The sequence below is a fragment of the Meriones unguiculatus genome, chromosome 10 (assembly GCF_030254825.1).
Source record: "Meriones unguiculatus strain TT.TT164.6M chromosome 10, Bangor_MerUng_6.1, whole genome shotgun sequence".
Taxonomy (NCBI): domain Eukaryota; kingdom Metazoa; phylum Chordata; class Mammalia; order Rodentia; family Muridae; genus Meriones; species Meriones unguiculatus.
The window spans coordinates 32,148,980-32,176,273 of NC_083358.1; the positions used below are offsets into that span (position 1 = coordinate 32,148,980).

At 46.0% G+C, this 27,294-nt stretch overlaps 1 protein-coding gene and 1 long non-coding RNA gene across 3 annotated transcripts; one reads left to right on the top strand and one right to left on the bottom strand.

Moving 5' to 3' along the window:
• Positions 1 to 5,117: 5,117 nt before the first annotated feature.
• LOC132656826 (uncharacterized) lies at positions 5,118 to 6,458 on the bottom strand. The gene is made up of 2 exons (XR_009594577.1): positions 5,453 to 6,458; positions 5,118 to 5,316 (listed from the first exon to the last, which is right to left on the bottom strand). It is a non-coding gene; the product is annotated as an uncharacterized LOC132656826 (long non-coding RNA).
• Positions 6,459 to 6,611: 153 nt separating this feature from the next.
• On the top strand, positions 6,612 to 26,952 carry Got2 (glutamic-oxaloacetic transaminase 2). 2 transcript variants are annotated; one of them, XM_021641549.2, is made up of 10 exons: positions 6,612 to 6,850; positions 15,793 to 15,949; positions 16,890 to 17,018; positions 18,731 to 18,790; positions 19,775 to 19,936; positions 20,097 to 20,201; positions 21,011 to 21,161; positions 22,327 to 22,492; positions 24,385 to 24,535; positions 25,846 to 26,952. In XM_021641549.2, exons 1-10 carry the CDS (start codon positions 6,762 to 6,764, stop codon positions 25,966 to 25,968), a joined length of 1,293 nt encoding a protein of 430 aa, XP_021497224.1. In that variant the 5' UTR covers positions 6,612 to 6,761; the 3' UTR covers positions 25,969 to 26,952. The 2 variants fall into 2 exon arrangements, with proteins under 2 accessions (XP_021497224.1, XP_060248135.1); XM_060392152.1 differs by lacking the exon at positions 6,612 to 6,850 and adding an exon at positions 7,405 to 7,810.
• Positions 26,953 to 27,294: the final 342 nt, after the last annotated feature.

Sequence of the window (27,294 nt, forward strand, 5' to 3'; positions counted from 1 at the left end):
GATGTGTCATGCATGAACTTCTGCATTGGTTCTGTTGTTACTGCTGAAGACTGAACCGGAAGCCCCATGCATATTCCCTCCAATAACACTATTGAATTATGAGTTCATCACTGGATTCATCCATACATGAGATCAGAGCCTTTGTGATCCAAAGACTTTCTAAAAGCCTCATCCCTGACTACTGCTGCATGGATTCACATGAGCTTTTGGGGACAGTCCAGGTTTGGGCCATTAAGATTGTTCCACCCATTTCTTTCCATTGAAGGCCTGAGCTGCATCAACAGTCGCCCAGAAAGATGGGTCAGGCGTCATTGCTTCTTTACTCCCTATAAATGTGCTCTCAAGAGCACTCCTCAACAGTGAGTCTGCAGAACACACCCATGCAGTTCCCCAGTGAATAATCTCTCTTGCAGAAACCTGAGGGCTAACTAACCTGCAGAACTGATCCTAAAATCCTGGGCTGGAGCAAACGGAAGTTTTGGTTTCTTTGTAAATTCAGTTATGTTACGCAAATACGTTTTTGTTTTAATCCCAAATGTGGGGTTTCAGTTTGGGCTTTAGTTTGTCCACAACAGATAACTGTCTCAAGTGGCGTGTAGCCTTTTCCAACTGGTATGGCCTGGCCTGGTGCTGCATGGAGAGGGGTGTGGTCTAAGACTCTGAGGGATACAAATATGGAAGCCCAGGGTGAGAGAAAGTGTGGTGTGTGGTGCTGGCATGTGGTGTGTGGCATTTGGAGAGACTCTCGCTGTGCTTACTGTTGATGGAGATTGGTATAGCCCCCAAAGAACCCATCAACCCTAAACATCCAGGAGAAGTAAAGGGGCTCTCCCCACTAACTTTCTCTCTCCTCGGTAGAGGGTTGGAAGGGAGAGACTCTAAGAAATCCCAAATACAAAAAGAGTTATAAAGATGAGTGCTACGATCCCTTTTTTTTTTTTTTTTTTTTTTTAATGATTCAGAACAATTGTCCTGAGAGCATGAATGATAGATCAGGGGTTAAGAACACTGGCTGCTCTCCAGGGAGTCTCAGTTCAATTTCCAGCTCCCTTTCTTCCCATATGTTGCTTTTGTGTTTATCACAGCAAGAGAGCTGAAACCAGAGCAAACAACAAAAAGAAATAAACAAAACTGATAGACTGGATGGGGGATGAAATTGGAGATAATAGCACAGTTGGTAGAGTGTTTGCCTAGTGTTCGTGAAACCATGGATTCCATTCCCAGCATGACACTTACTAGGCATGATGATTCATGTCTGTAATCCTAGCATGCAGGAAGTACAGGTAGGAGGGTCAAAGGTCTACTACAGTGGTTCTCAACCCTCCTAATGCTGCAAACCTTTACAACAGTTCCTCATGTTGTAGTGACCCCAACCATAAAATTATTTTCATTGCTACTTCCTAACTGTAACTTTGTTACTGTTACAAATCGTAATGTAGATATCTGTGTTTTCCAATGGTCTTTGTCGACCCCTGTGAAAGGGTCATTCATTCGACATCCCCCCTCAGAGGGGTTGAGACACACAAGTTGAGAACCGCTGGTCTGCCATAAAGTGCCTGAGATATATGATACCTCAAACAAACAAACAAAAGTGAGTGTTTCTGGGCCAGGTGGTGGAGGCAGCACTGGGGAGGCAGGAACAGGCGGATCTCTCTGAGTTCAGGGTCAGCTGGGTCTACAGAGTGAGGTTTAAGACAGCCAGGGATACACAGAGAAACCCTGTCTCAAACCCCTCCCCCCAAAGTGAGTATTTCCTCTATACTGTAAAATATAGAAAAGCAGTAATGTTGTGGTTGAGTCGGACGTGGGGTGGCTGCCGGAAGTTCCTGGGAATTCAAGGGCAGGAAATAGTTTAAAGTGACAGATCTGAAGCAAACCTGAAAAGCAAGATTTAAGAATCCCAGTAAATGTAATAGTACAGTCAAGAGCCTGAGCCCACCACATCTATGGTAGACACCACCGCTTCCGAAGTATGAGGCCTGTGGCAGTGCCCATCGTCACTGGCTGTACAGACAGAGGGAGCTACAGCCCTGAAGAGTGTTCCTTCCTTCCTATATTTTTCCCTACAGAAATAAACCCTAAACATTGTGAACCCCTAAAACTATACAAGATGACCCATTTGAATTCTATGTAACTTTCTATAACAGGAATCAGTAATACAATATTTTGTTCTGTGATGACAACAGAAAGAGATTTGAAGCCCCCAAGATGGCTCAGCAAGTAAAGGCACATTCTGCCAAGTCCCATGACTGAATTTAAAACCCACAGTGCAAAGGGTGGAAGGACTCTGGCCTACACACACACACACACACACACACACACACGCACATACACACAAACACACATCCACACATACCATGGCACACAAGTATCTTCCATGCAAAAATAAATAAATGTAATTTTAAATAACTTGATTCATTCTTAATTGTACATAACTGACATAGCTTAATGGTCCTTATGTGGAGAGTGGCTAATGCAATCTAAAAAGTCCTGTGCTGAGGCTGGAGAGCCCCTCTGGTTACCAGTACTGGCTGCTCTCCCAAACGACCCACATTCACTTCCCAGCACCCACATGGCAGCTCACAACAGTATATAATTCCAGTTCCTGGGGATTAGACACCCTCACACAGACACACATGCAGGCAAAACACTAATGGGCATAAAATGAAAAATAAAGATAAATAAATCATTAAAAAAAAAAAGTCCTGTGCTAGGATTGGAACAATGGCTCAATGGTTAAGAGCACTGGCTGCTCTTCCGGAGGACCCAGATTTGATTCCCATCCCCCACAGTAGCTCACAACTGTCTGTAATTCCAGTTCCAAGGGATCCAATGCCCTCTTCTGGCCTTCCTGAGTACCAGGAACACACATGGTGCAGACATACTTACAGGAAAAATACCCATATACAAAAAGTAAAAAAAAATTTAAATCCTTTTTTTAAGCTTTGGGCCTTTTATGGTAAAGTAGTTAAGTTTATGAACAATAATATTACAGGAAGTGGAAATAGCAAGTTAAAGTTAATTCACATGTGCTACAACAGGAATTGCTTTCATAACACTGGGCGTTAACTTCTCCAACAGTTGTTCCCTGAAGCTAATATAACCCACGTAACAGAATGCTATGGTAATGAGCTGTGACATTAGCTTTTAACTAACGTAACTACACAAAGACATCAGTTATTTTATTGTTCAGGGTTGTATGCTTGGTTGATTGGTTTGGGTTTTGTTGCTGTTGTTTTATGGGGTTTGGTTTTGTTCCATACTCTATACTCTGACCTCTACCCCAAGATGTGCTGAATAATTTTGAGATGTTCTGCCAAGGTCCTACATAACCAAAAACCCTTAGAAGCCCCATAGCCTTTCAGTTTCTACACTATATAAACCCCACTTACTCCTGTGTTTAATACTGATCTCTCAAATCCTGCATTAGGGAGAGGCAGTCACCAGGCTGTCTACACTATGCATATGTAATAAAGCATGCTATATATTTGGCTAATTTGTGTTATGCCCACATCGTAGGATCCCCAAAGACCCCCAGGAACTGGATTAAGTATGTAAGAGCAAGGAGCTTTATTCAGGCAGTTATCAACGCTGTAGATCAGGGAGGAAAGCCTCAAGCGGATGAAAGGCAGGGTTTTTATTGGGGTTTGAGCAAAGACCGGGAAGTTCCAGCTTAGCAGTTACACCATTGAGCAACATTCTACTGGGGCAAGCTTGTTACAAAGTGATTGGCTAATATAGCTTACATTGAGTGAGCTATCTATAGACCTCAGGAATAGGCATTTTCTGTGCCATGAATGTTCTACTACAAGGTCTGTGGGCTGCCCAGCACAGATGTCTCACCCTGAAATAAGATACCTTCCCATTCTTGTGGTTATCCTCAGGCTGTTTCTTGGGTAGGGGGATTTTATGGTCTTGTTCCTGGAATTGGTGACCTATGGCCTAGTTTTTCTTTTAAAGTTAGGCCTGATCCTAAAATGGAGACAAAATGGAGTTATGTCATCCTTTCAATTTGGGTGGTGGTCTTTATTCTCATTCAGTGAGACAAACACTATCCTCCCAGATTTCTAGCTGAGTAAAGCACACTTTAAAGATTCCTGTCAAGCTGGGCACGGTGGTGCATGCCTGTAATCCCAGCACTCAGGGAGACAGAGGTAGATGAATCTCTGTGAGTTTGAGGCCAGTCTGGTCTACAAAGGGAGTCCAGAACAGCCAAGGCTACACAGAGAAACCCTGTCTCAGAAACAAAACAAAACAAAAGTAAAAATTCCTGTCTTTGTCTATCAACATTGATGGTTACAGGGGGCACAAACTCAGGTACGCTGGTTACAAAACCTAAAATCGTCCTGTCTCAGCCTTCCAAGCGGTGATATTACAGGTGGGCATCATACTTAGTATCATACCAAAGAGACAAAACACCACCATTGTGGTGAGCGTGGCAGAAAGCTCAGGGATGACATCTATAAACAAAGGAAAGCCAAGGATCTGCACAAGCTGGGAGGAAAAAATCCATTTCCCTGAGGTGACAGGCGACAGGGACCCTAACAACACCTTTATTTTGGATTTCCAGCCTCCAGACCGAGAGAGAAGTTTCTGGGGATTGGTTTGCTTGTTTGTGTGTACTCCAAAAGTCCATGAGCCTGCAAAGCTTGGAAGAGGGCATTGGTCCCCTGGAACTGATGCTACTAAGGCAATTGTGAGTTGCCTTCTGAGACTAGGAACCAAACCCAGGTCTGCAAGAGCAATACGTGCTCTTAAGCTATCTCTCCAGCCCCAAATTTCTATTGTTTTAAAGTATTGGTTTTGTGCTGGGCAAGGTGGCACATGCCTTTAGTCCCAGCACTCCACAGGCAGAGGAAGGTGGATCTCTGTGAGTTCGAGGCCAGCCTGGTCTTCAAAGCAAGCCCAGGACAGCCAGGGCTGTTACACAGAGAAACCCTGTCTCAAAAAAGACAAAAGCAAAACAGAACAACAGTATTGGTTTCGTGGTGTTTGTCACAGCAGCCCAAACAAGCTAATATAGTATCTATTGCATTAAATTTTTCTGAGGTGTTGAGAAATGTCTGCTGCACACAGGACCCCAAAAGACCAAAGCAATGATCCCACCAAAGTCCAAATTGGTGAGCTGATGATTTTATTAGATTTACAGGAGCGTGGAGAATCGGTTACTTATAGACATTCAGGTGACCCCAAAGCAGTCCTCGCCCATCATGGATGTCAATCTCATGGAAGCTGTGTATGGAGTCCCACGTTTAGCCTTCTTTCTACCTTCCTTGTGATGCCTTGTAATCACCTCAGGTTACTTTCAGCTGGAGGCTGAGAAGGGCAGAATCGTAGGTGAAGGTTCAGCGGCCCTCCTCTCCCAGTCCATCCATCTCCTCCTGTATATTAGTCATGGTTCTCTAGAGGAACAGCACTTACATAATGTATGAGCTGTAGCAGAGTGACTTACAAGCTGTGTGGTCCGGCTTCTCCTGCAAAGCCTGCCTATGAACAGGAGGCCCAACGATCCAGTATTTGTTCAGTCCACACCGCTGGGTGTCTCAGCTGATTTTCAGTATACACAGGAATCTCAAAGAAGTAGGCTCTGGGAAGGGATTGCCAGTAAAGGTGAAAGCAAGCAGGAAAACAGAGAGCTTCCTTCTTCCACGTCCCTTATCCAGGCTGCCAGCAGAAGGTGTGGCCCAGATTAAAAGCGGATCTTCCTGGCCCAAAGATTCAGTTTAGAGGTGGGTGTCCCCATTTCAAACGATTTCATTTAAAACATCTCCCGAGAGTGTGCCCAGCCATTTGAATTCCCATTAATTACAGATGTAGCCAAGTTGACAAGCAAGAATAGCCATCTTCTGCTTTCCACTATTAATTTGTTTGCTTATTAAGGATGGGTGGCCTGGGCCTGGTTTGGAGCACATTCTATGGCCCCCAGATTCGATAACAATCATACAGACAGCTGGAGTGACAGAGGATAAATTAGATTGGCAAGTGGTTCAATTCTATACAGATTTCTGAAGCGTGCTTGGGAAATAGCCCATATTCAGAGTGGACTTGGTCAGTTTGTGGGCTTGTCTCAAATTCATTCCCCACCCTTTAAAAAAATTATTCATTGCTTCCAAACATAATTATGAAGATTTGACGTGCAAAAGTTTGTCGTTGGCCATGGATCATCTTGTATTTACTAATGAGGCCCTGTTTTTAGGCATAATCTGCTAATCTCGGTTAATCCTCACAACTGCCTACACAAAATACGCCTGTTGTCCTCTGTAACAGGGGCGTGGAAACATTCCGGACCTTGAGAGACCTGAATTTAGGGAAAGTCCCAATGGTGGGTAGAACGTTGACATGAAAGCCACACTGTGTCTTAAAGGCTGTGGGGCGTTGGGGGAAAAAAAACTGCTTCCTTGCCGGCAGCCTATGTCTTCCCACCTTTCAAACCGGAACGAGAGCAGCTGCCCCCGGCTTACCGGATGATTAACTGGATGCAGGGCGCCGAGCACGCGGTCTGCGCATCCTCACAAACTGTAGGCTTCGCGGGCGGTGACCGGAGCTGTCCCTGCAGGTTTCCGTGACCTCCGTGGATTCGCAGTCGTTCTACGCCGCAACGCAAGGGGCCGCTGCGACGCGTCTCGCGCCCGCCGCCGGGCCGCTCTAGCCGTGTCCGGGGAAGTCACCGTCCTCACCTTTCAGTAGCTGGCGCCTCGGTTCCTGCGGACGCCCTCGCGCTCTCGGCTCTGCCGCCTTCCACTGCCGTCCTGCCGCCCACCATGGCCCTGCTGCACTCCGGCCGTGTTCTCTCCGGGGTGGCTGCTGCCTTTCACCCGGGCCTTGCGGCCGCCGCCTCCGCCAGAGCCAGGTGAGCCGAGGGATACGGAGATGGAGCGGGACCGCGGGCCCGGCCCTGCCCTGCCGAGCCGTGGGCGCTGCGAAGCCCACACCCCGCCCCACTCGTTAACTAACGTGCGCGCACCCTCACCCTTCCTTGTCCTCAAGGGGTGCGTGTCCCGGGACCCAGAGCCGAGTGCCTGCGCCTCGCGATGACCCCCAAGACCCCTCATCCTCCCCTGCATCGCCGGACAGCCAGCAAGCGCAGTCCCCGGGGATGGGAATTGTGACTCTCAACTGCACCCAGACCCCCATTCTAGCGGGTGGTGGGGGGTCCCAAGATGCGGATTCGATGCGGTGGGGTGCGGGGCGAGGGGTGAGCACGTGGGCGGCGGCGCCGGGCCAGCCTCCCGCCGATTGGCTGTGGCACCACAGTTGCCTGGCTGATTGGCTGTAGTGCTGGGGGGGGGCGCGTGTGCCCTTGACCAGCTGCCCTGCCGGGTGGCAGGTTCACCTGTCGGGGTCCAGAGGCTTGTATCTGGCAGTTCGGTTTGGAAGCTGGCCGCGGCGTGTGTGCATTGGGGGAAATGTGACCACATGGAGGTTCTGGGGGCGCCCGGACCCCGCGTTCTTCTGTGCATTCGTGACCTTGGCGTAGTGCATCACTCTAATAGCTGGTGATACCTATCTCCTGGCCGACCAGTCTAGCCTTTGGATGGGAAAGGGTTGAAGTGTACTGCACTTTCTTTGTTTTAAACCCTTGGGAGCTCCCGCTGACTGGAAGCCATCAATCTTTCATCTCAGTCGGCTCTTTCTTCCTGTAACTATTTCGAAACCCAGTTTTTCCGAGCCAGGCACTGGACCAGTTGCTGATGATGCAGTTGTGAGCAACACAGAGCGGACTGGCTTCGTTTTAAAAAAGAGAGAGAGAGAGACGAATATGTCATCTTAAACTGAGATGTGCTGAGAGAAAAGTTACGGACGTAAACTGGTAACTCCTAATTCTCCCTTGAGCCAGAAGAGACGTTTTACCCAAGAGAACAGATTTGAGACAGTCTCCCCGGAGCGCTTACTAACTAATTTAGGAGCAAAGCCTACTTAACCTTTTATGCTTGCCTTAGCCTTTCCTTTTAACGTGTTCAGGTAGTCTTCAAGCCAGAACAGCCTGTTCTTCCCAGAGCCCATTTTTGGCTCATCGCCAATGTGTGCCCTTTGAAGCCTGCCCACCTGATCGGGGAGAAAGTTAATTATGCTGCAAATGTAGAGAACAAAAAAAAGGAGTGCTTCTATGGGCAGGAGAAAAATCTGCTTTCCCGTTATCTTAATCTTAAAATAGACCTTGTTTTTCTGTGTATACCTGAAAGACACGAGCTTTAATACTTAAACTGCTTGGTTGAGGTTCCGGTTGAGTATGACTGCTTTGTGACACTTTAAGTCTGAGAGCCTTTTCCCAGTTCGAATTTAAGGTAAGGACGAGCAGAGGCCGTGGAAACTTTGTTCTGAGTTCTATCTAAGCACTTAGATCACTGCCTGGCATGGTTATTGTCTGTCTGTCTGGAGTTAATATGTAGCCCTGGCTGGCCTGGAACATACTACGGTCAACCTAGCTGTACCTTCCCAGTAGCCCAGTAGTTACTACACCCAGCTTTCTTCTCCCTTCCTCTACCTGGGATAGAACCCAGGGCCTCTAGGAATACTAGGCAAGCACCCTGCCACTGAGATGTATGCCCAGCCCATGGAATTCCTTTCACTCTGTATATTTTTATTTGAAGCCCTAATTTTTAAACAAACGCAGCATTTTAATGTTTTTGTATTTTTTAGATCAAAAGCTACGCATAAAGGGAACCATAGCACTACAAAATATTTACCCCCTCCAAAAAAAAAATGTTAGGGAATTAAGACAGGGAAATTGCCCTGAGTTCAAAGCCATTATCTCCAGGCTACAAAGTGAGTCCTAGGCCAACCTACACTAGAGTGTGAGACTAAATAAGAAAACGTTTCAAAAGCTGTTTAAGCCTCTGGGAAGTACAAAGCATTTGAGCTAGAAATGCTTATCTGAATACTTTGTACCTAGCATCTTTTGGTTGGATGGTCACTGTTGCTCAATGTTTGTGGCCCTGTGTTTCTGTCCAAAGGGCATTGGTAGGAATCACATTAGAGGCCATGGGTTATCAGTTTACCCCAGAGCACTCTTTTTCATCTATTGCCATTTCTTTACAAATATCAGTGCTCTCTCATGCCTATGATCTTCATGGTTTTAAAGCGTGGGATAATGAAGGACCTAGAGAACCTGGATTTTGCTCACTCATAGCTAATCAGGGGATTACTGCTCCTGTGCTCAGAATGCTTAAAAATTGGTGTTTTGAAATTGTTTGAGGCATTTGTTTTAAGAGGTTTACAAGAATAGTCATGGCTGAGGCTTCTAGAGAACTCTGTCTGCTGCATACTTTATGTGAGTGTTGTCCACACTATTAAACAAGAAGAATGACTGCCTGTCCTTGTGAGGAGGCAGCTGTGTCATTGTTTAAGTGCCTTTTTAAAAAATTGACAGTGGCTTTCTGGGTGTTTGAATGTCCTTGACATTCAGAGTATTCATTTCACTCAGCGCTTACTGACAGTGATGTGGATAGGCAGGTGGCAGCTTCTGTCTGAACTGAGGATAAGCAGAAACCAAAACCTGTGTCTCCAAGTGTGTGTTTCTTCCTCACAGCTTACAGCAACAGTTACAAAGAGAAAAGGGAAGGAAAAAAAATTTTTGTTGGCTTTTGGTTTTCAAGTCGGTTTCTGTGTGTCACAGAGCGCTGACTATCCTGGAACTCACTTTGGAAACCGGACTGGCCTCAAACTCACCGAGATCCACCTGCCTCTGCCTCCTGTGTGCTGGGATTAAAGCTGGTGCACCACCACTGCCAGGCTGTGTAAGAATTTTTTATTCCTGGCTAAGAATGGGAAAAGATGGTAATGTCACCTGAGAATGTAAGATGATAATAGCGATAATTTTAAGACCAGAAAGACATTCATTTGGCCATAAATTGCTATGGCCAAATACTATTGAGTTCACTACATATTGATCTTGTGGGACTCTAAACCAGAGCCGGAATGGTGACAGATGGAAGTATAGCAGAGACGTAGAAACTAATGCTAGTTAACGTCAGACACTCTGTGCCTGGCTCAGAGTGCATTTTCTTTCATTCTTTTTTGGTTTTTGAGACAGGGTTTCTCTGTGTAGCCTTGGCTGTCCTGGACTCGCTTTGTAGACTGGGATGGCCTCGAACTCACAGAGGTCTGCCTCCCTGAGTGCTGGGATTACAAGCATGAGCCACCGTGCCTGGCACATAATACCTACCCTTAAAGACAGAAACCTTAATACCACATTTGGAGTCACTTGTCTTGCCTCTACTCACACTTTATATAGGTGGGTAAGCTGTTTGAATTCCTGCAGTTTGACCAGGGCAGGCTGTGAGAAAGAGACCATTGAAAGGAGTAAAACCCTGGGAGATCCCAAGCCAGAAAAATCTGCTCCTAAATAACAGAATGAACAGCTCACCAAACTCAGCTGTGGAGGTCTAGGTTCTGCTGGGAGCTCCAGCCAGCCAGCCTTGCCAAGTCTTCCACCAGCATGACTCGTGGAGAGTGAGGCTTGCGGGCAAGTACTGCCTGGCTGCGGGTTCCACGTGACATTGCTGGGTAGGAAATCCTAGAGGATAACTCACTGTGCCCTGCTGAAGCGTTTGGCAGAGGCTACGTGGATGAATACGGAAAGAACTTGAACTCTTCACCTAAGTCGCTTAGAGCCTGGTTTCTGTGCCTTTCTGTTCCTGCGGCAACAGCTTCCACACCCTCAATCTTTATTCTTAAAGCCTTCCCCCCACCGCTTGCTCACGGGTCCCCCACTCCCGGAAGCCCCCTTAACCCTCTACTTCCTCTCCTTCAAGGACTTTGGTTGTCTTTTTTTTCTGGGCTTCAACAACCAGTTCCCTACCCAAAATCATCACTGAGTCACAGCCAGGCTGCACTGTTGGCGTCTCCCTGCTGGTCACACATGGCTAATCTGGTAGGGAGGGATTAATGTTTTACTCTTTGCAGTCCCAACTCCTAACGCATTAGCCCACAGCAAGTTTAAAATTGTCAGCTTAGGACAACTTCAAGCAGCTGTTCCTTTTTTTTTTTCTTTTTTCACTTTTTATTGGTTCTTTGTGAATTTCACATTATAGGCCCCAATCCCACTCATCTTCTTGTCCCTTCATACTCACCCACCAGTCTTTCGCCCTCCCCCCAAAAGGAAATACGGTAAGATTTTAAAGCTGTCGTGTGTCACTCAGTACACCTTTTTGTCCACATATCTTCACTGGCAAATGTTCATCGCGGTGAATCATTGGTCTGTTCCAAGGCCTCTGGCTTCAGCTACACTAACAATCACTATATCCTCTTGTTGCCTTGTGTCATGGAGATCCTGTGCTTTGAATCTGCAGCCTTTCAGGTGCTCCTACAGTTCATAGATGGGTTAGATGTTGGGTTGGGCCAACTCAAAGCTCTGGATCTGGGCTGGGTGATAGATGAGTTGGTCAGGCCAGCAGCTGTCCTGCACCCACAGCACCAGGGCACGTTCTCCAGCACTGCCCTGGCTAACTCACCCAATACCACGGTCAGCAAGCAGCAGGGTTTATAACGGTAGCAAAATTACAGGGTTTTGTTTTGTTTGTTTTTTGAGACAGGGTTTCTCTGTGTAGCCTTGGCTGGCCTGGATTCACTCTGTAGACCAGGCTGGCCTGGAACTCACAGCGATCCGCCTGCCTCTGCCTCCCAGAGTGCTGAGATTACAGGTGTGTACCATCATGCCCAGAGATAAAATTACAGTTATGATGTAACAATGAAACAGTTTTATGGTTGAGGGTCACCACAACATGAGGAACTGTATTGAAGGGTCTCAGCATTAGGAATGTTGAGAACCACTGAAACAATTCATTTATATAGCCAGGCATTGTGGCACACACCTTTAATCCCAGCACTCAGAGGAGGGCAGATCTATGAGTTTGAGGCCAGCCTGGTCGACAGAGTGAGTTCCAGGCCAGTCAGAGTTACATAAGACAGACATACATAAGACACTCATACATGCTCTCTCTCTCTCTCTCACTCAATCACTAGCTCTTTCTGACATACAACAACTTTGTTTATATAATATGAAACTATAAAAAGCTTCTTGCTTATTTCTTCGAAGAAAAACTGTAAGATGATCTTTTCCTCAGAGCAGTGGTCTAGCATGAAGTGAAAACCTTCCTTCGTGCACCCATTCTTCCAGGAGGGCGCATTTAGTGTAAGGAAAGCTAGTACTTTCCTGAGAGTTGGACTTACCTGTGTTTCAGATATAGTTTTAGGAAGGCCAAATTGTAAAAGACCAGCAGCAGGTATTTGGTCATGTGATTGAGATAGGATCGTGATTACCTGAGAAACAAGCATTGGTTACCTCTTTGTTCAAAATTACACTAAAACATTAAAATTAAATATGCCATATAGTTGTGAAGAATCTTAGCTTTGGTGAGATTCTTAGATCTTTAGAGAGATGGTACAGCAGTCATGAACACTTGTTGCTCTTACAGCGGACTCAGGTTTGGTTCCCAGCACCCACATGGTGGTTCACACCCATCTATAATTCTGGTTCCGGAGGATCTGATGCCCTCTTCTGATCTCTACTGTCAACAGGCATACACATGAGGCACATTTAACACCTGCAGGCAAAACACTCATACACAAAAGTCTAAAAAGAATACGGAGCCAGGCAAAAACCTTAGCTTCCTGACATGTACCACTGTTTCTTCCATCTATCCAGCCAGCCAGCCATGCGGGCTGGCGGGCAGTTGGTTTTTGTTTTAATCAGAGCCATAGCAAAGTTAGCATTAAGTGTATGTTAAGTCTTCTAGGAAAGTACACGCTTTACTATCTGAGGTGATTGGGAAAGATAGGAAATGGTTTTTTATATCATAGCAAGTAAAACTTATCACTACCCCAGGGAAACCAGCCCATGCAGATTGACCAAACTCTAAACAAGTTACCTCGTCATAGATTCTTTTCAGAGTTATAAAACAGGCGCCACTGCTCACCTTCCCCTACATTCTCTCAAATGACTGCTTTCCATCATGGGCCTGTCGGGATGGTTCCAGGCCCAGAGAGGCTACAGGGTGGTGACCTGAGACCACAGCACCAACCCCAACCATTGCACTCTCAGTCCTGGCGCTCTGGGGGATCTGGACATTTGCCATGATGGTGACAGCGCTCCAATATCCAAGTAGATGCTGAGCTCTGCAAAGCTGTCTGCCAGGGCCATAAGGAGTGTCCCACAGCACATCTCTGTCGTGGTTCTGAAGAGGGATGAGGGCTCACCCCTCTGGTTCCCTAGGCCTCCATTACCACTTTCAGAAACCTAAAGATACTCATTGGAGATGAAAACCTTGTTGTCATAGGTTACAAAACCACAACGAAGGAAGGAAAGAGTGATTGAAACAAGATTCACCATCTGAGTTTGTCCTCATACATCCTTTCACGTTTGGAACACACTGACACTATCCGTGTGCTGGAGTTACAAGCGAGCACCGCCACATCTGTCAGGTCAAAACCATTTTCATAGCAGCACTAGGTGGTGTTTGTGTTAATGCACATGGTTTTCCATGGTTTCTGTTTTCAAATGATTAATAGCTAACAGATTTCTCCGGTTTCATTTCCAGCACAGTAAATATTACTAGTCAAACCCCACACAAATGGAAGCTTTGTGAGTAGCTGCAGCCAACACCCCCAGCCGTGAGCTCAGGAACTGTGTTTCTAGCCAGACATAACCCCAGCAGGTGGGATAGTGGGCAAGTGGCTTAACAGTTCCAGGCCACCCTGGGATGCACAGAGAGAAGGAAGCTCTCTTCACTTAGCCCACAGTGCCAAGTGCCAGAGGCTAAAGCTGCCTCTGCACGTGGGGTTCCAGGTGAGGACCTCAGAGGTGCCCAGGACCCCTGCAGACTCCACAGTAAAGGCCTCTGCCCCCCAGTGTGAGGGGAGGACAGAGACTGGGTGACTCAGAGACTGCCCTCTGTATGAAGCTGCTGTCCCCTTGTGCTGTTTGCACGGTTAAATCTCAGGGAAGGGAGAAAAATAACAGAAGTTCTTTGTATTTCTATTTCTGAAAGTTTTGAGAGTGAAAGGGAATCTGGAGGCGAAGGAGCTCAGGACAAACCACCTTCTCTTTGCCCTTGAATAAAAACAGTTGTATTTGTCCTAGTGCGGTGTGGTCTCAGGCACTTTTTAAGCACCTTTTAACTTCTGTTTCCAGTGAAAACCAGGGAGGAAGAGAGGCATGATGCGAGTCCCCACACAGGCGTCTTAAGCAAACAAGAAAGCTGTTGGCAGAATTTAGCTGTGGGGGAAGGGGTACTTATCCCCTGAGAAAACGGTGGCAGAGAGCATCCCCAAACCAGTGACTGCAGCTCTGCTCTCCCTAGAGCATGGTGCAAGACTTCAAGATATACTCAGAAATCAATGCCTGCCTAGTCACAGGAATGACCTCCATCGCTACCAAGTAACCAGTCCATTAACACACTGTCTGAACATGTAAAGGTTATTAGAAGTTGTCTTCAGTGACATAGTATGAAATGTAATCATGTAATCGTTCCCAAAAGAAAACTCATTACCCCAATCTGACCATGAGAAAAACCTCAAAAGGGGCCCCAATGGCATGCATTTGGCTAGAATTCACTGGAAGCATCAACGTTATCAAAACAAAGGAAGCTGAAAACGCCATAACCAAGAGAAGCCTAAGAAGATAGACAACAAAATCTGATTTGTCCCAGAGAGTATGAAAAACAAATTTTAAGATAATCACATCCAAAGTAGTAGAAATGTGGTTTCACATTTGCCAGGAAACTTAGGAACTGATTGCTATGAATACTGAGAACTATAACAAAAGCCTTTTATTTGACGATTTTGTAATCTGGTCCATCGGTGCCCAGAGGTGGAAAACATGTCAGTCAGGCACCTAGTCTATTGACACATGGTGAGGGTGGGGGTTTTGGTTTTTTAAGCTGCAGAAATCTCAGTATAAGGTCCAACAGACAGAAGCACCTGAACAAGATTGAAAACAAATCAAGGAGCTGGGTGTGCGGCTCAGCTGATAGAGTACTTGCCTGACATGCACAAAACCTAGGGTTCGATCCCCGGCAACTGCTTCACTGAACTTAGTGGTTTCTTGTTCATTTGTGTCTGTCTGTCTGTCTCTCTCTGTGCATGTGTGTGGAAATGAAATGAAAAGTGTTTCCTTATGTTTCCTTTTCCAAACATTCTTAGCATTATTTATCCTCCCACCCACCCATTTTACTGACCTCCCTCTCCCTTTCCACTTCCCAGCTAAATCCCTCCCCTGTTTTTCCCATTTCCCCCTTCATGCCATCTGGTTCCCGTCCCCCTCTTGAGTACCTTCTCTCCTTTGCCGCGTGGTCCCTTTTGTCTTCCTGGTTTCTGTGGTGACTCCAGGTTATATATACTTACATCTAAAGGTTCTGAGCTAGGAATCACAAGCGAGCGAGCACGTGGCCTCTGTCTCTCTGGGTCTGAGTTACCCCATTCATAATACTTCCTGGTTTTGTTCATTTACCTGCAAGTTTCATGCTTTCATTTTTCTTTACATTGGAATAAAATTTCACCATGTATATGTACTACATTTTCATTACTCATTAATCACTTGAAGAAAAATGTTTTAAACCTGTGCTTACACTTTATCCTACCGTACAAAATAACCTGGGCGCTAGATTTCTGCACCTTGTCATATCCTTGTTGAAGATGCTGATGTCCAGTCTTCTGAAGGTTTTTATGCTGTTGGATGGCTGGTGCCTGTTTCTGTAACACACATGTGCCAAAATGGATTTTTGGCAGATCTGACTACATATCTGGCTGTAGATTCTAGCTCTTGTGACTGAGGTAAAGTGTTTCTCATTTCAGCTCCTGGTGGGCCCATGTAGAAATGGGACCCCCAGATCCCATCCTGGGAGTCACCGAAGCCTTCAAGAGAGATACCAACAGCAAAAAAATGAACCTGGGAGTTGGTGCCTACCGGGATGATAACGGAAAGCCTTATGTACTCCCCAGCGTCCGGAAGGTGAGCTTGGCATCTGTGTCCTGCTGGTGAGGATGTGGAACCTGAAGGGGCCGAAAGGGGTGCTGGACCAGGACTTAGGGGCCCCGGGTTCTGCTTCTGACAGTGGCTTTATGAATCGCCTGGGCTTTCTAGACTCTGACCTTCCTTAGCTATGAAGGTGGATCAGAACCACATGGTCTTCTCCATATTGTAAATCGGGCATGGTGCCTACCGACGGGCAAGGAGAGGACTGGAACTTTAACACTGTCTCCTAACAAGAGGAACAGCCGGCTGCAGAGAAGGCTGCTGTGGTGTTTGTTTGTTTGGGGTGGGTTGTAGACAGGTGACTGTGTGTAACAGAGTGGGGCTGTTGTTATTTTGCATTTCTCTCATCTTGATTGCTGTAGTGAAATCCATGTACAGAAGCATGGGCTTTCCACCCTTCCTGCTGAAGTGTCAGACAATGTCCTTCATTTTCTGCTTTTGTTACATTTTTATTACTAGTATTTCTAATACTAATCCTTGTCAAACAGTTCCACCACTGGGCTGGAGTATTCAAATACGTGAGTCTGTGGGGCATTCTCATCCAAACCACCTCACTGGTCCATATAAGGAAACCATCTCTCAAAGTAAATAGTAGAATTTTATTTTGCAACAATAATATTCTTAGAATATAAAATAGTGAAAAGTATGTTTTTTCTGTGATACAGAATGTCAAATATTTTACTTATCCTTCTTAAATAGTAACTTCATACGAAATATAAGGCTTGCCGTGTGACAAGTCTCAGCTGAGCAGGAAGACCGTGAAGGCACAGGAGTTCATAACCAGCTCAAATAGCAGGGATAATCCCAAAGGGAGGGGGAGAGATTTGCTTGTGGCATTCACTTCAAAAAAACATTTATTGTTATCACAGTAGGATGAAGGAGGAGGAAGAAACTAAAATTTAAATTTCTTGTCTAGGCAGAGGCCCAGATTGCTGCAAAAAATTTGGACAAAGAATACCTGCCCATTGGGGGACTGGCTGAATTTTGCAAGGCCTCTGCAGAATTGGCCCTGGGCGAGAACAATGAAGTGTTGAAAAGTGGCCGGGTAAGCTAGGCAGGCTTGAGCTTTCGTTCAGGCTCTGTTTACATATTAAAAAGCAATTCTTTTTAATGGGGAATGTTACCTCAGTTTATATGTGTGTGATGGCTGAGGTGGGCACACTTACTAATAACTTCTTTTTAGATAGGAAGTTTAACTCTATCAGTTATCTTGATATTGTGACTGATAACTACTGCTCAGTTTGTTGATACTGTTGATGAGTTTCATCTTTTTATATTGAATAATGCACTAGAAATGTCTCTCTGTGCCTAGCTCTCAGCTATAATTAGTCTCCACAATCATGTGTTAAGCTTCCAGCTTTGATGGGAGAAGCAACAGAGAAGCAGCCATGAGTAGGCCATGGGGGGCGGGGCTGGTGTGGCGTGGCTGTCCTCTACTGCCCTGTCACAGGGCATGGACAGAGAGAAGACTGTAATCCCAAAATAAAGCCACGCACACTGTGGCTTACTTTCTTTAAAAGGGGGAAATGTGCCTAAAAGGGGACACTTGAATATTTGTTTTTCTGTCTAAACCTAAGATGTAAAAACATAAATTCTGGAGTTATGTTAATAGCTCAGTGGTAGGATGCTAGCCTGGCATGTGCAAAAAGCCCTGAGTTCAGACTCCAGCACCACAGAAAGTAAAAACAAAATAAAGTAAACTAACATTATCTTAATATTCTTGTTGACTTGGTATCAGGAGGTTGTTGGATTTTACGTTATTTCTAAAATAATGTTTGAATATAGTGGCTTTTTAATGTCTTTTTTTGTGTGTGTACAAAAATCACTCTCTTTGCATATTGAGTAGGAATTTTTTTTTACATTCTGATTTGTTTTTAAGCAAGAAGCAATTGTATAAAAATGTAATTTTTTTAATTCTTTGTTAATTACACTTTATTCACTTTGTATCCCCCTGTGGTTCCCTTCCTCCACCCTCTGCATGCATGCCCCTCCCCAAGTCCACTGATAGGGGAGGACTTCTTTTCCTTCCTTCTGATCCTAATCAATTAGGTTTCATCAGGAGTGGCTGCATTGTCTTCTGTGGCCTGGTAATACTGCTTCCCCCTCAGGCGGTGATTAAAGACCAGGCCAATCAGTTCATGTCAGAGACAGTCCCTGTTCCTATTGCAATGGAACCCACTTGGATACTGAACTGCCATGGGCTACATCTGTGCAGGGGTCTTAGGTTATTTTTATACTCTAAAATTTTCCATGTAACATGACAGTTCTAACAAAGCCATCCAGAATTGGCTTCTGGGAGCCAGCAAAATGGCTTAGCAGATAAAGTGCTTGTAGCACAGGCCTGATAACTTGAGTTCAATTTCCAGAACCCACACGAAGGGTCTGGCGTGTGTACACCCTCATCCCCGTACACACATAGTGTATACACACACAGTACAAATAACTAAACAGGGCTGGAGAGATGGCTCAGTGGTTTAGGGCACTTGTTGCTGTTCTGCAGAGTCCAGTTTTGATTTCCAGCACCCCATGGCAGCTCACGACCTTCTGTAACTGCAGATCTCAAGTTTCATGGGGTCCGATGCCTCCCCCTGACTTCTTGGGGCACCAGGCATGAGCATGGTGCACACACAAACGTGTAGACAAGATCCTCATAGAGAGAGAGTAAATAAATACTCTATAATAAATGATCAGACAAATGGCTGAAAGAATTAAGTTGTGAAGTGCAAAGGGTAGAGACTGACTCTGCATCCCCTGCAGTTTGTCACTGTGCAGACCATTTCCGGGACTGGAGCCTTACGGATCGGAGCGAGTTTTCTGGTAAGTGAAACTCCTTCAAGAAAGAACTTTAAGTTGAAGGTTCACTGGACTTCCCATCCTGCATGCAGCTACTCACCCAGCACCAGGCTTCCTCTTCGCTGGCAGGTATCCTGTTCTCTGGTGAAAGAAAGCACTGTGGAGAAATTACAAGGAATAAAGTAATAATGAGTCAGCTGGGGCTTTGCTGTTTTTGACTTTTAGTTTGGATTTTGTTGTTGTTGTTGTTTTTAATGTCTTACTCTATCTCTGAGCTGTTTTAGAACTTACTATGTAGATGAGAGATCCGCCTGCCTCTGCCTCCCAAGTGCTGGGATTAAAGGCATAAACTGTTATGCTCAGCATAGCATGTTGTATTAGTAGGAAGCTTGTATTTTGACTTACTCAGTCCCTGTCGTAGTGAGATTTCTGTTGGTGGGTGGGAAACACCATGACCAAAAAGCAGGCTGGGGAGGGAAGGGCTTATTTGGCATACACTTCCATAATACTGTTCATCACTGAAGGAAGGCAAGACAGGAACGCAAACGGAGCAGGATCCTGGAGGCAGGAGCTGATGCAGAGGCCGTGGAGGGGTGCTGCTTACTGGCTTGTTTTACATGGCTTGCTCAGCTTGCTTTCTTACAGAACCCAGGACCACCAGCCCAGGGTTGCACAACTCGCATGTTCTGGGCCCTCTCCCAGTAATCACTAATTAAGAAAATACCTTACAGCTAGATTTCATGAAGGCATTTTCTCAATTAAGGTTACCCCCTTCAGTTAGCTCTGGTTGGTGTGTTACGCTGACGTAAGACCAGCCAGCGCTGTCCTTGTAAGGAAAGTTCAGGTAGTGAGGCCTGCACAGCTGTTTTATCTCGTAGCCAGAATAACTGTCCGAGCCTGGCTCCCAACCCAGCCTTTCTGCTACCGTCAGTAGGAAAAAACTTTCAGAGAAACAGTATTTTGTCCTCTCTCTTCTTTTTTTCATTCCCTTTTAATCCCATCTTTTAGCAAAGATTTTTTAAGTCCAGCCGAGATGTCTTCCTGCCCAAACCATCGTGGGGAAATCACACACCCATCTTCAGAGATGCCGGCATGCAGCTACAAGCTTATCGATACTATGACCCCAAGACTTGTGGATTTGACTTCTCGGGAGCCATAGAAGACATATCAGTAAGTGTGGCTTTCCAGGCCAGACATTTGCTGTCTCCCAGCTCTTTCTAACTCCCGGGTCACTCATTCCCTTTGTCACTTCTCAGCTAACAGTGACCTGTACTATGTTGGCTATTTCCTTGAAAAGCTACGTAGCAAAATCTCAATTGTTTCTCCTTAGAAAATCCCAGAGCAGAGTGTCCTCCTCCTGCATGCCTGTGCTCACAACCCCACGGGCGTGGACCCCCGTCCAGAGCAGTGGAAGGAAATTGCGTCCGTGGTGAAGGTAAGCAGAGTGGAGTGTGAGTGACTATTTGCTTAACCCTGACCCTGACCCTGACCCTGACCAGAGCCACACATGGATCAGCTGTCAGGAAGGGTTTCGTAACTGATGATACGTGAACAGATTTGAAAATAATTTTCGTCTTCAGCCCAGATGTGGTGACTTCTGATAAAACTGTCAAAAACTTGTCTTTGGCACAACAGCTACTGCAGTTCATGAGGCCTGCTGGTGGCTCCTTCATTTGTCCTGGTCGGTCAATACTTGCTCTCTCTTTTAAGCACACCTTCATGGCCCCTACTTTTCCTGCTGCATTGCTCAGCATTGCCTTTTCCTTGAGAGGAGCTGGCTGAAGACACTAATCAGAATTCCCAGAGAGAAATGCTCCTGTCATCCTTTGTCCCCATTCTCGCTGCTTCTGGCAAACCTCAGCTTCAGAGTGAGGCCAGAAGCATCCTGCAGAGGGCACTTCATAGCGGCACCTTGTGAGCCCCGGGTATAGGGCAGTGCTTCATCAGAAAGACCTGCCCAGACCACTGCGGGCCTTAGGAGGGCCTCCTGCACCACAGGCTCAGGGTCTCTTTTCTTGGTGTTTGTTGAAGAGCCATAGCCATCGGAGTATTTAAAAGAAAGAAAAAAGCCTTAAAGTATGTTGCTAAACTGACTCTGGAATTCAGACATCTTCCCTGCTGCCGTGTGTGGAGAAACCGTTGACTGTGTCTGGGTGAAATAAGTGTGCTCTGTGACAGCACTTGTAATGGCAGGGCATCTGCAAGTGGCCTGTCTCAAACTCCGGTCTCCTTGTTCCTTCCCAGAAAAGGAATCTCTTTGCATTCTTTGACATGGCCTATCAAGGCTTTGCCAGTGGTGACGGCGATAAGGATGCCTGGGCTGTGCGCTACTTCATCGAGCAGGGCATTAATGTTTGCCTCTGCCAATCATATGCCAAGAACATGGGCCTATACGGTAAGCTAGAGGACCCAGTGTAAGATGTGTTCTGAGCTCAAACAAGAGCTTGGGTAGAATGTCACAAAGCAGAGAATTTAGTGGGACAACGTCCGAGTGTGTGTGTATGTGTGTTTACATGCACATGTTGGTTATATGCAATATTCCTAACACTAGATTTTGTTAGCCATATCTTCAGTGTCCTTAAATTCCTATAGTGAAAAAAAGAGCAACTAACTGATTATTTCTGTGTGCAGAGTAACTGATACAGGCGCCAAGAAGATAAATATATCCTGGGCCAGCAATATGGCTTATAGGTAAAGGTGCGTGCCACCAAGTCCAGTGACTAGAGTTCAGTACACATGGTTGAAGGGGAGACTGACTTCCACAAGTTGTCCCCCGGCCTTCAGATGCACACAGTGGTCAGCACACCAAACCCAGAAAAAAATAGTTCAAAAAAAAACCTCATAATACCAGGCATGGTGGCATACACGTTTAATCACAGCAGTCTGGAGGTAGAGCTAGACAAATATCTGTGAGGTCAACAGCAACCTGTTTTACGGAGTAAGTTTCAGGCTAGCCAGGGCTACATAGTAAGACCCTGAAATTATCAAAGAAGCAAAAAAGGAAATTTTTAGGATGAATTTTATCATCAACTTAGAAAATTACAATTAATGAAAAGTAATAATTTGCATGCAAATGATTATAAATAATAAAAATAAATAAAATTTGAAAAGAGGCCAAGCAGTGGTAGTTTGTGCCTTTATCCCAGCTCTCAGGAGGCAGAGATAGGATTTCTGTGAGTTCAAAGCCAGCCTGGTATGCAGAGAAAAGTTCAGTATATCCCATCTTAAAAAAAATTAAGAGACTAAATGCTTTCTTTTGTGCTTCCATTCAAGGTTCTCCATTCTGACTAATAAAGGCAATTTATTTCTTATAAGGAAACATTAGGTCAGGTGTGGTGGCTCATGCCTGTGATCCCCTCACCCTGGAGGTGGAGACAGGAGAGTTTTGTGGAGACAGGAAACTCTCCTGTCTCCAAGCCATCCAGGGCTACAGAATAAAAATACTCTGTCTCAAAACATAAATTACTTTGTGGTTCTTCTGACAGAAACAGATACCATGTAGCACGCATCATCACTTTTTGCTTTAGCACACTTGAAGACAGTATCTGCCCTCTTTGCAGGTGAGCGTGTGGGAGCCTTCACTGTGATCTGCAAAGACGCCGATGAAGCCAAAAGGGTAGAGTCACAGCTAAAGATCCTGATCCGTCCCATGTATTCCAACCCACCCCTCAATGGGGCCCGGATCGCAGCAACCATCCTGACTTCTCCAGACTTGCGAAAGCAATGGTAATGATTCCTTTGCTGTTCTGTGCCATTTAGTACCTGGCAGTTCCATGTGTGGAAAAGGTAGAGGGAAGAAGAGGGGGTGTGCATTTTGTTGGCACAAATAAGTTTGGTATCTCCCCAGACATTACAGGATGCAGAAATGGCAGGCGCTTTTATTCCTCATCTCTGCATTTAGTAAATTAGCCTTTCCTTTGAAACCGACGGAGTTCAGTTGAAGTACCTGGCACAGGAAACTTTCTCCAAAAGATGTTTTTGTTTTGTGAAGCTGGAAGTCAGGCCCAGGGTGCATGTAGGCAGGTGCTCTGCCACTGCGCCATATCCCCGGCCCCTGTACTTTCTCTTACTGGCTAGCATTGAGTCAGTGTTTCTGCGTACTTATGGATTTTTATTATCTATAGTCAATCTCAATGCTTATTTTTCTAATGTTAATTTTTAACATTTATTTCTTTTGGACTAGAGAGATGGCAGAGCAGTTAGGAGGACTTGCCCTGGCAGAGCACCTAGGCTCAATGCCCAGAACCCATGTAGTGATTCAAAATCATTCAGAATTCCCGTCCCAGGGAAGGCCCTCCCGGACCACATTCGAACATGACTCAAAAAGAAAACAACACGAAGAGCATGGTGTGCAGGGAGTTAGAGAAGACGCCTGTCAGGTAGCACCTGGTGGATCCTCTGAGCCGTCAGAACCTGCTTCTCCGGCAAGAGGAGGTGGGCAGGGTTTTGCTAAGTGAGCAGCGCGTATGGGGTACCCAGGTTACATGCTTAGTGGAGGCCCCGGGTCTTCAGACTGAATGAACTGGGTGGCTCACCTCGCCGTTGCTGAGGTGAAGCCAGATGGTGCCAGCTGTTTCTTCCTGCTTCTTTATGTTCCTCCTTTTGAGATAAGGTTTCACACTGTAGCCTAGGCTGCTCTCAAACACAGCCATCCACCTGCCTTTGCCTCCTAAGCACTGGGATTACAAGTGTCCACCACCATCCCCAGCTCATTGGCTCAAAAAAAACATCTAGTCTTCGATTGGCAGTGGTAGCCTTTGATATAGCCATGCACGATGTTGTAATGGAGAGATTGTTGATAAGTGAACCTACTGCCCCAGAAATAAACTGTCAGCGTCATTATAGTGGCCCGGTAAAAGCCAACAAAAGTTCCCTGCTGGGCCAAGGGAATGGATTTTGGCTGGCAGTGGCCTCCTTCAGCCCAGTACTGTTCTGTTTTACACTGTGCTGTCTTGTTCCAACGTGAGTTTCACAGGTTTAGCCTTTGACCTGTATGCTAACCTCTTCAGCGCCATGACCACATCTCAGTCCTCAGCACCTAGATTCAGCATAGACCATTGTCTCCATTATGAAAGAAGGCAGGAATGTTTATTCCACCAAGTTTAAAATCGTGTCTTGTCTTACTGCTTAAATCCACATCTTAGTGTTCCCATTTTCAAATGATACTTAAACTTTCCTTGGTACTCAAGTATGTTAACTATGATAGTTAACCTATCTGGGACTGGAGATTAAGACAGGGTTTCTCTGTGTGTCCCTGGCTGGCCTCGAACTCACAGAGATCACCTGCCTCTGCCAACCTGTGTGCTAGGATTAAAGGCATGTGCTGCGTGTGCCACCACCCAGCCGTGTATAACTCTTGTTTTAAGAAATCCAACACTGTCTCCTGGCCCTCAAGGAAACTAAGCACTGACTAACTTATGACAATCAAAGTACTTAATAAAAAACAAAACGCTTAAAAAAAAATAAAAAGTTCTCCACCAGCCATGGTCTGTGTGACCCGGTTAAGGACCAAGGATTAAGGCATTCCGGAGAAGGACCGCAGTGAGGAAGAATGCTGTGGCCTCTGACTTCATGTTGGTGCTTGGCCAGAGCAAGACAGCCCTCTGCTTTCCTAACAGGTTGCAAGAAGTGAAAGGCATGGCTGACCGCATCATTGGCATGAGGACCCAGCTGGTGTCCAACCTGAAGAAAGAGGGGTCCTCCCACAACTGGCAGCACATCACCGACCAGATTGGCATGTTTTGTTTCACTGGCCTCAAGCCTGAGCAGGTGAGCGGGCCCCGGTTCTCCACAGCCAGTCGGCACACAGTAGGCCTGTCCTAGCCTTTGCAAGCCAGAACGTCTCTGAGGTCGCTTATGAATGCAACTTCCTTAATTTGGAGTCCCTTTAGGTAAAGGTGGCATGTGGTATTCCTGGGTGTTGGGAGATGAGGTTTCATTAATGTCGCCCAGGCTGGTCACTCAGGCTCCAGCATCCTCGCCTCATCGTTTGGTTGACTGGGTTTTTTTGTTTTTTGTTTTTTGTTTTTTGTTTTTTTTTTTTTCAGTTTGGAGGTGGTGGTGGCTCAGGGTCAAGGGGAGCAGTTGGGGGGTTAGTTTTTTTGTTTTGTTTTTTTGTTTGTTGTAGTGCTGGAGATCAAAGCCTGTGTTTTGCACATGGAATGTGATAGCTTGTTTGCTTGTGTTTATATTGACTGCTAGTTGGTAAAAGGGGATGGGGAAATAGGTGTTACATAACTGAATTCTGACTCTGCTTAGTTTGAGGTTTTTTTTCTTACCTGTTTATGCCTTAAACATCATAATCCTACTGTAAATATTTTTGAGGGATTTTTGGTTGTAATGGTGGTGTTTTGGTTTTGTTTTAGGATTTATGTACATGAGTGTTCTGTCTGCATATATACCCTGCAGGCCAGAAGAGGGCACCAGATCTCATTATAGATGCTCATACGCCACCATGTGGTTGCTGGGAATTGAACTAAGGACTTCTCTGGAAGAGCAGACTGTTCTCTTAACCACGGGGCCATCTCTCCGGCCCTGGTTTTGTTTTGGTTTTGAGACAGGATCTCACTGTATAGCTCTGGCTGTCCTGGAACTCGCTCTGTAGACCAGCTGGCCTCCACCTCACGGAGTTCCACCTGCCTTTGTCTCCCGAGCACTGGGATTAAAGGCGTTCGCCACTGCTTACACCTGCCTCCCACTTAAAATCTGGAACTTTTTTTTTTTTTTTTTTTTTTTGGCAGCAAGTATGCACATACCATGGCATGTATATAGGTCAGGAGACAACTTTAAGTTTTCTCCTCCTACCGTATAAGTTCTGGGGATTCACTCTAGTCATCAGGATTAGTAGCCTTTCCCTGCTGCGCCATCTCACAGGCCCCATCATCCCACATTCCAATAGCTCTTTATTCTTCTTTAACTCTAACAAAACACACCAAATTCTAACTTTAAGTGAGAAAAATTAAGACTGTTTGTTTGTTTGTTTGTTTTGTTTTTATTAACAAGTTGGCTATTGGGTGCCCTATCAAGGCTGGAAAAATATCCCTGCTGGAAGTAGTTGTCAAGCTGTGTTCTCTCCGCAGGTGGAGCGGCTGACCAAGGAGTTCTCCGTCTACATGACAAAGGATGGCCGAATCTCCGTGGCAGGGGTCACCTCAGGCAATGTGGGCTACCTTGCCCATGCCATTCACCAGGTCACCAAGTAATCACCAAGGTGCAGGGGACCAGAGACCGCCTTTCCTCAGCCTTTGCTCTTGTGAGGGTCAGGTGCAGGGGGAGGGAGGGTGGGTGGTGGTGAGTAGATCATGTTTTCAACCGTAGCACATAACCCTTGGTGACTGAACGTGTTCCTCCGAAAAGAGGTAGGGCAGAGGCGTCCACAGCTGGTATCCAGAACTGCGTTGGCTCTAAACCAAATGTCCCTCATCCTTTTGTCTCCAGCTTTTCTGAGAGAGTTTACACAAACGAGAAAATCACAACACCAAAAACCTGTCAGCCATGGCACTGAAATAGATCAGAAGCTTTACCTGAAGCATCAGATGGCATTAGGGGCTCCCCTGTGGACTCAGCTAGGCTGCTCATGTTAGAGGCTGTGAGAGAAAAACCTAGTTCTGTCATGAACAGTTGACCTCATGTTTGTCCTTCCAGTGTGGAACATCTCTGTCAGCAGATCACATTGCAGAAAGCATGTTCTACAAAAACCAACCAGTCTGTTGCCACTTGAGCGAGGACAGTAAAAGATGTTGTGTCTTGTCAAACTGTCTCTTCCTGTCATTGCTGTTCTGTAGCCTAGAGTTTCATCCCGTTCTACTGCTTGATTGACCATCAACCTCATCTTACCGGGAGTTATTTAAGAATGGAGAACATAGTTATCCTTCTCATGCCATACCCTCCTTTCTCAGCAAAAACCACGGAGAGGAGGAGCCTGTGCTGTATTTCAGTGTCCTCCTCTTCAGTCTTCAGTGGTGGGATGGGGCCTCTGCCCAGCAAGACCTTTCATTCATCCTGGCTGCACAGCCTGTCTCCTCCCATGAGCCAGGCAGCGCGGGTAGCATCGGGAGATATTCTGGGGTTTGTGTGCTGCCAGCCGGCGCAGACTCTGCCCTTTGGAAAGATAACCACCATCCTCTCTAATCTGTAGACTTACTGCTGCCTGGTTTCTCTGTTACAATAAAACTGCTACAGACCCAGCCACTGTCTGCTTTGCTACTTACTGGGAGGAAGAGGTAGGAGTGGATAGGTGCTGTGGAAGTCTGGAGTCATGTAAGCCAAATGATGCATCAGCTTTCCAGTCCTGACTAGAAATGCATCTTGCTCTTCATCCTGCCTTTCACCTGGTCTGGTCCAAAGGTATTGACCATGTGGGTGAAATTCCTCAGACCCCACACAGGAGTCTCCAAAGGGATCCTGTGGAAGGGATAGAAGAGGGGTAGAGATGACTCCAGCTGTCCAAAGGAATTGAGCTCATAGTTAAATAAAAAGGTGACATGAACTGGATCTAGAACAGTCATGGGTTATCAGCCCCCATCCTC